This window comes from Varroa jacobsoni, unplaced genomic scaffold (assembly GCF_002532875.2).
Source record: "Varroa jacobsoni isolate VJ856 unplaced genomic scaffold, vjacob_1.0 scaffold_1334, whole genome shotgun sequence".
NCBI classification, from domain to species: domain Eukaryota; kingdom Metazoa; phylum Arthropoda; class Arachnida; order Mesostigmata; family Varroidae; genus Varroa; species Varroa jacobsoni.
In genome coordinates, this window is record NW_019214236.1 from 95476 (window position 1) to 103038 (window position 7563).

The 7563-nt window shown below is 40.3% G+C and overlaps 1 protein-coding gene across 5 annotated transcripts; it reads left to right on the plus strand.

The window, feature by feature from the left end:
• The first annotated feature begins 1417 nt into the window (after nucleotides 1–1417).
• On the plus strand, nucleotides 1418–6827 carry LOC111268942 (digestive cysteine proteinase 2). Of its 5 annotated transcripts, XM_086971883.1 has the most exons (8): nucleotides 1419–1609; nucleotides 1783–1950; nucleotides 2282–2437; nucleotides 2599–2705; nucleotides 4902–5048; nucleotides 5325–5548; nucleotides 5804–5996; nucleotides 6288–6827. In XM_086971883.1, the coding sequence occupies exons 4-8, from the start codon at nucleotides 2610–2612 to the stop codon at nucleotides 6630–6632; spliced, it is 1005 nt and encodes a 334-aa protein (XP_086828009.1). In that variant the 5' UTR covers nucleotides 1419–1609; nucleotides 1783–1950; nucleotides 2282–2437; nucleotides 2599–2609; the 3' UTR covers nucleotides 6633–6827. The 5 variants fall into 5 exon arrangements, with proteins under 5 accessions (XP_022703931.1, XP_086828009.1, XP_022703927.1 ...); XM_022848196.2 differs by lacking the exon at nucleotides 1783–1950 and having other exon boundaries at nucleotides 1418–1609; nucleotides 5838–5996; XM_022848192.2 differs by lacking the exon at nucleotides 1783–1950.
• The last annotated feature ends 736 nt before the right edge of the window (nucleotides 6828–7563 follow it).

Here is a 7563-nt window from a genome sequence, read left to right on the forward strand (position 1 = left end):
CTGTTGAGTCGAAGTCAGGTATCTATATCGTAGCGGTTACATAGCTATCAGTTAATTGACCTGATTTGTCGTACGCCGTCTCCGACGCGCTACGTAATTCTGCCGAAGTTGTGCGACAGGAACGGGAACCGTGTAGCTTGCTAATTGCTAGTGACCTTACGTCACCGCACGACATTATGAGAAGCTGGGCATCGAAATGAATAGCAGAACGTGGAGAATTTTTAAATAAGGTCCATATATATATATATATATATATATATATATATATATATATATATGTATATATAGTGGGAGTGCATCTATTCGCTATTTTTGATCTCAGAACAGGAAACTCGTCATAACGAAAAACAGGATGTTGTTTTTGGAAGTTCATCGAATATCACGTGGGACTCAAAATCTACGGTCCAAAAAGCTGCCAAAAGGTCTGCAGGAGACAGTCCGAGTGAGACAGTTTAGATCCAAAGGACCCGATATTTTATAGAGAAATTAACGACAGTTTTAAAAGCGAAATATCAACTGCCGACCGAGTCGGCCAGATAAATTCAAACGGTCGTTTTTAGATTGTCCGCAGCTTGTATATTGGCCGTTTCAAACCCTTACATCTTACAGATTCAATTACAGTGAACGGTTATGTTGAATAGACATAATCGCCACACGTTTAGTACTACAGTACTAAAAGTGCTATAGTATTGAGCTACTTTGTCGAACGTTGTTTTAGGGACAACGTATAAAAAAATCCCCACCCCTATATATATATATATACATACATTAAAAAATTGATACAGAACATTGCTAATTGAATCATAACATATGGTATCCCATGCCTGTCTCGACAGAAGACAGTAAGCCAGGATTCATGCAACAAAAAGACTGCCGCTTCGGAACTTTGCGTGAAATATTTGATGCCGTTCTAATCTTTCCGATAGTAAAGACCCCACAAGTCTTGAATGATGTTGTCTTCAATGCGAGGGATGGCGTATGGAACGTTTCTGGTATTATCGGACCGTTTATGACCTGAACTAAGGACCCCATCTAGTGGTCATCCAGTCGCGCAATAAACATGTTTGCATATAGTTACTGTGATTAGTGAGAACAGGTTAACTTTTTCGTAGCTAAATGACACAGCAACACATTTACTTACCATCGGGGCGTTCATCCGTCTCGTTTCTTTTGTCCGTTAACGTGGGCTGACGTGAAATCGACACTCTTCCTGAGATAACATCGACGAACCAGCTGGACTTAATTAGAAACAGGACTATGACCGAACTGCATCATTATCGGCATATCATCGCCAGAGTCCTGTCCGGAATTGTAAATAAACCCACTTGCTTTCCATTTCCAACGTTGGCACAAAAGAGCGCTGTCTAGCAAGTCGTTCTCGTTGGAGATTTCGAGTTTATATAAAGGTTGTCCAAGCGCAAAATCCATCGGCGTCGATTCCTCGGGCTGTTTCCATTCAAGCAGTTGTCGCTAAACGCCATCGCCGCGGCCGCCGTTACGTTCTCATCGGCGTCGACTCTAAAACCTGCCAGTTTTACGTTGTTACAGCTACAGGTACAACTTGTACCTGCTAACAATAATACCAAACAGCTTCCGTGAGTCGAAATCGGTAAAGTTTGATGTGATGATTCGTTCGATTGGTTTTATCTAGCGTTGAAAAACGCCTGGTGGTAGTGTTTTTTTTGTTTTTTGATAATTATCGTCGCTATTTTACACGTATGTCGAATTTTTTGCTTGAAATTAATGTTTAACCTACTACTAATGAGGAACGGCAACTATCAGGGTATCTACATCAGTGACAAAAATCGACGCCAACATCCTCGAATCCGGTTAAGTGAGACAGACAATCAGGCGATTTGTAAACTAACTATTACCTCATCGAACGTTTGCGGTCTAGGCTGGACAATCACTTGAAGTAGCTAGATTGTATGCGTTCTTGTTTTCAATGAGGTAAGGTGTCGTGTAGGAAACTACTGAACTCACGCAGGCTCTCGGTGTTTGCATTGTGTGTTATGTGTCCTGCTGTAAATGCGTATCGTAGCAATTAGTTAACTAATGTTGTCAAATAAGTTATATGCTCCCGTGATATGGCCTATCTAACTGTTGATGAATGATAGGTCTAACAGGACCTCTTACAGGTTTCGCAAAAGAATAGTTGAAGAGCAGCAGGATCGTCATCATTTGATTTCTATTCACCGCCAATTTAGCAGTTTTCGAAACACGATTATGGTGCATTGTTCCAATTTTTTGCCATTACTTCTTATATTTATGTTGCCTTCAGGTAGCGCTTCGTTTAGGAAACAGCTTGTTGACCTGAAGCGCGACCTGGAACCATTCGTCGCGCGACTATAGCTCCATAAGTATATACATTACACAGATACTCAGTGTGTGTCGAAAGAGCTATACATCAAACTTTAATGTCGGATTACTGAACAACGTAAGTGAAACAATATTATCTTAAAAATGTTGTTGAAGACTGAGGTTAGATTACAAGAAACTAGATCCATATCCACCAACTAGTCATTGCTAGACCCATCAAAAAATATAGTTTAAACTAATATAAGGAGCATTCCGAAATTGCCTTCTGTTTAACAACAGGTCAAGCCGGGATGAAGGTATATTTGCTGGTCCTCTGCGTTGCTGCATTGGCTATAGCGATAAGACAGCCAGATCCGCGTTTAGATAAACCTTGGGAAGACTTCAAGGTACGCATCCATTTATAAAATATTGTGCTATTACGTTTTTTTTAATAATTACCAAAGTACATCGAAACTGAAAGGGTTGTGGAGCCTAAATACCACTCGAATAAACCTTAGACCTACACACTAGGTTAGTTCGAAAACATCTGATCTGATCTGTTCAAGTTCGTTTGTATGGAGCTCAAAATAGAACAAAACAGACTTGAAGGGTATTTGTTGGTTTTAAATTATGTACGTAGACAATATTAGTAGATCAATCCCTACATCGAAAATTAACTACTTGACGAATGTCTAGGTCAATTCTAGATCTTCGATATAATCGTTTCCGGCTGCTCGGCTGGCAATGAAGTTACCTGCCGGCGATAATTGTATCTGAAGTCGCCCTTTGAAAAACTCTTTTCTTAAATTTAGCTTTTGGCATATCCGTAATACACCTTCGTGTCATAGCCGGACTAACAATCGTCTACACTGACCAATTAAACGAAGAGTTTTTTTCGATCTGCAATAGGCCGAAATAGAAACACGTTCAACAGCCCTTCACGAAGTCGGTGCGCGATTTAAAACCTTCCAACTTGTATCTTCACATCGAAAACTTGCTGAGCTTTCCAGCCCGACATGATCGTTTTATCATAACACGTCTCAGGACGATATGTCATGATAAAACGATTATTTACAGACATGGTATCAATACGTGCTTTGTATAAACTATTATAATATGAATTATATTACGCCATCTATTAAAGTATATCGTTGTGTCATAACAAATACCATGACTTTGCCTGGCCTAAACTCCATATCTAATGGTTAATTTATCAAGACTAACAACAGTGCATCCATTGAGATCTTGCTAGACAGCGCGCTGCAAGGCCGAATCAGCTTTCGTTCGGTGATAATGAATGAGACGCGTCGATCCATAAAAATAGATCTTTCCATAACTTATATATAGACACTTTACATATTAACAATTATTTTATATACGGCTATGAGATTGCAATGAAACATTAATTAACTTAATTCTAGCTCCTGTCAACTGTAGTTGGAACTGGTAACTTGGGTATGAGCGTATAGCGTTCGACTCAGCTATGATTAAGCTAAACTGTTTGATATTTTTTCAGTTCCGGAACCTTTCTGATTCAAATGAATATGTAAGATCAATAAAAGTAATAGAAAATTGTGTAGAGTGAATAGTTGGCCGTTGATTATTACCAACCGGCTGCTACATGCACACTGCACATACAGTGTGCATTTCAAGGAACATGAGATACAGAAAACGTGCGTGTCTAAATGAAGAAAGAAGGACGATTGCACATTCTAGTCAGGCCTTATTCATTCCAAATCGCGCCATGGAACTGAGTTACAGAAAAGAAAGCATCTGCAAAGCAATTTACCTTATTTTCTAATTATAGCGGTATGTCATAGAGAACCTTCTTTTTTTGGAAGTGTCCTATAGGGAGAACCTAAGATCTAAGGTCTTAAATTCTTGCCGCACACACGTTGCAGGTAATAAATCCATCATTTAGATTTTCACCGTAAAGACAGCCATATCAATTACTCTGTAGTTTCGATTATTTACTAGATTTTTGCCTCGCGTCCGATGTCGCTCTCGGCTGTCATTAGTTTTTCCTCATTCCGAAAAATTAGCGGTGTTGACTATTATCGTCTGCCTTTGCCCACCAACGGTCACTGGGGCCGAGCTTGCCCTGCGACCCGAGGCGACCCCTTAAGGAGCACGGTAAACCGACAGCAATAAGTGTGCTGATTTTCCACGTTTAGAAATGGCACCTCTTCATCGCTAGGGAACATTGGGGCAGTCACCAGCATCGTCCGCGCTGACATGTCATAAGTGTGAAAATTGTGTTATGTTTTCAATGCGTCCTGCTGCACGACAAGGCTTGTGGAACGAACGATATTGTGGAGAAGGTATTAGGCTGCAGAGATTAAGGAATAAATAGCTGCCCGTTGTTCAATGTTATCCTCATTGTGTAGTAATAATGATTAGGACATACGTGGCTGCTATCTCGTTTGACGTTATCTCTATTATATAATTAGCATTTTACCTCTACACAAGTTCTAAAAAAATACTAAATCACTTTCATTGGCAAAGTACTCAAAAAAAACTACAATAAATAACATTACAATGACAGATATGAGATAATGTACTATGTATTAAAAATTCCATTCGTATGTTATCTATTATCGTAGGTCAAGTACAACAGGAGTTACGCCAATGTTCACGATGAGCTTATGCGGAGAATGATCTTCGAACAAAGTTACAGATTTATTGCGATGCACAACGCTGACCCAAAGCACTTCAACTTCACGCTCGGCATGAATCAGTTCGGCGATCTGGTAAAGATCAGACGGCTGTGCCTTTAGCTGCCAAATTGGATAGTAGATCGTATCAGCTCGATTAGGAGACCCATACAGTTTTTTCGTAGAGGCAATTATCTTCTCTTGCTTCTTGCTCAATTGCTTTTACTGGTAACTCATCCTTGACTGAAGCCAGAAAGGTTTCTTTTTCCCGACACTCTTAAGATATTCCACATTAATGCTCGGTTGTATGTCATAAAGGTCTCATAACTTGTTCAGCTCTCATGACAACAAAAATTCCTTGGGCTATGACAGACAAACAAGGAGTACAAAAGGATCTATCTCGGGTACCGCGTACCCGAGGGAGCGCAGTCGAAAGCGGATTACACGTTTATCAAGAGCGGCGGCGGCGGCAAGGAGGCGCCGGACAAGATCGATTGGCGCGACAAGGGATACGTGACGGATGTCAAGGACCAAGGCCAATGTGGCTCATGCTGGGCCTTCTCAGCTGTTGGTTCGCTGGAGGGACAGCACTTTAGGTCAGTGCTGAAGATTTGTTTAAATCAAACTCTTTTAGGTATAGATGGTGCAAGACATAAACGCTTTCATTCAATATATTCTACCATTTTGCATACGTCATGCAGTGTACATTTGCACGGATCGAGAGTAAATAAGCTTACAGTCATTAAGTCGATAAACATCGAAGTATATTTGTAAGGGTTGAGAATTATCTTATGTATTTTTACCTATCCTGACTCTATTTGTATTAAATCCATCCACGGTCGAAATCGAAGGTCCACTGGAAAGTTAGTATCTCTGTCTGAGCAGAACTTGGTCGATTGTTCAACGCCGGAAGGTAACAACGGGTGCAATGGTGGCTGGATGGATAAGGCATTTCAGTACGTTAAGGAGAATAAAGGTATCGATACAGAGGCCGCTTATCCGTACATTTCTAGGCAAGGCGTATGCCGTTACGATGCCAAATCGGTAGGTGAAAACCGTGAAATCGTGAATTTACATGTGTCTGAAGCTCATAACGCATTTCTTAATTAGTCCAAACAATTTTACTGAAAATTTAGAAAAATGGCAGTTAAAATAGCTTACTATTAACGTTTTTATACAATTTCGAAGCTCACAGTGACCAAAGAGCCAGGCTATATGGTTGAAATAGGACTCGCTAAAAAAATGTTAGTTATTACATCCACACTATTAATAACTGTATCCAATACGGATGTTTGTGTTTGTTTTAATTCTGTGTTCTATTTTTGCGCCCTGCAGATTGGTGCTACCATTAAAGCTTACTTTGATGTGCAACCTGGCGATGAGGAAGCGCTTCGTCAAGTCGTGGGTACGAAGGGACCAGTCTCCGTTGCGATCGATGCATCTTCGAAGCTATTTCAATTTTACCGCGGCGGTGTGTATAACGTTCCCTGGTGCAGTTCCACCGAGCTCGATCATGGCGTTCTTGTTGTTGGCTATGGGAGGCAGTTTCAGAGCAAGGATTTTTGGTTGGTTAAGAACTCGTGGGGAAAAGACTGGGGCATTTACGGTTATATCATGATGTCCCGTAACAAGAACAACCAATGCGGTATCGCAACGATGGCTTCCATGCCCATTGTCTAAATTGCCTGTGGATATAATGTGACCATTGGGTCGTGCAGTTATGCTTCAGCTGTGCTGAGCAGAAGTGAATTAGTACAATCGACAACCCGCGCAAAAAAGTTCCGCATTGCAAGAGCCGTGAAGGATCGGGTGATCCAGTACTCTTAAATAGTTATGTGAACCGATTATTTTCTCAATAAATGTACTCCACTAGTAGTTTGTGGTACTATTAGTCAATTATAGGAGTAAAGTATATTAGAGGAACTGAGAGCTTGTGGGCTGTAGTCTCGGCGAAAAAAAGGCCGCCCGTTATTGGTCGTATGTACACTAATCGGGTCACGCTGGGTAGACATTACTCCTTTGGGCACGATTGTGCGTAATCTTCCATTACGTTCTCAAAAAGGGCTAGAATGGTAAGAACGTAGTAAGTACAGTGTAGCCTGAAATCACTCATCTTTAAGGCCGAAAACATAGTACAAACGCGTTTTGTGCGTTCATCTGAAGTCTGTAGAATATGTAAACAAAAAATACTTTGATATGAACGAGAGTTGAACTATTACTATTACGCAATAGTTTTCTGTTTCGTTCCCTGTAATGTAGTATGCTTGGGTTACAATATTTGTCTGTAGTGTTTATACTCAAAAAGGAGTAAATTCTATATTTTATTATGTGTCCTATTCCAGGTTTAATAAGGCAGACTGGCTAAATGCATATATAGAGCTATCAATATCAATGCTGAACGAAGTATCTATTTTCAGATACTTATACTTGGAGGTCGTTTATGCGCCAAACACACTCTTTATGCAAAAGTCTATCCTATCCGTCGTAATAAATGAAGATGGAGATTCTTCCAACGGTTGGAACATGGCGTAACGAGTTTGAAGTATATTTTATATTCAACGCTGTCGATTGAATTGCATTGAAACAACGTCTATCGTCTTATGAAAACGTG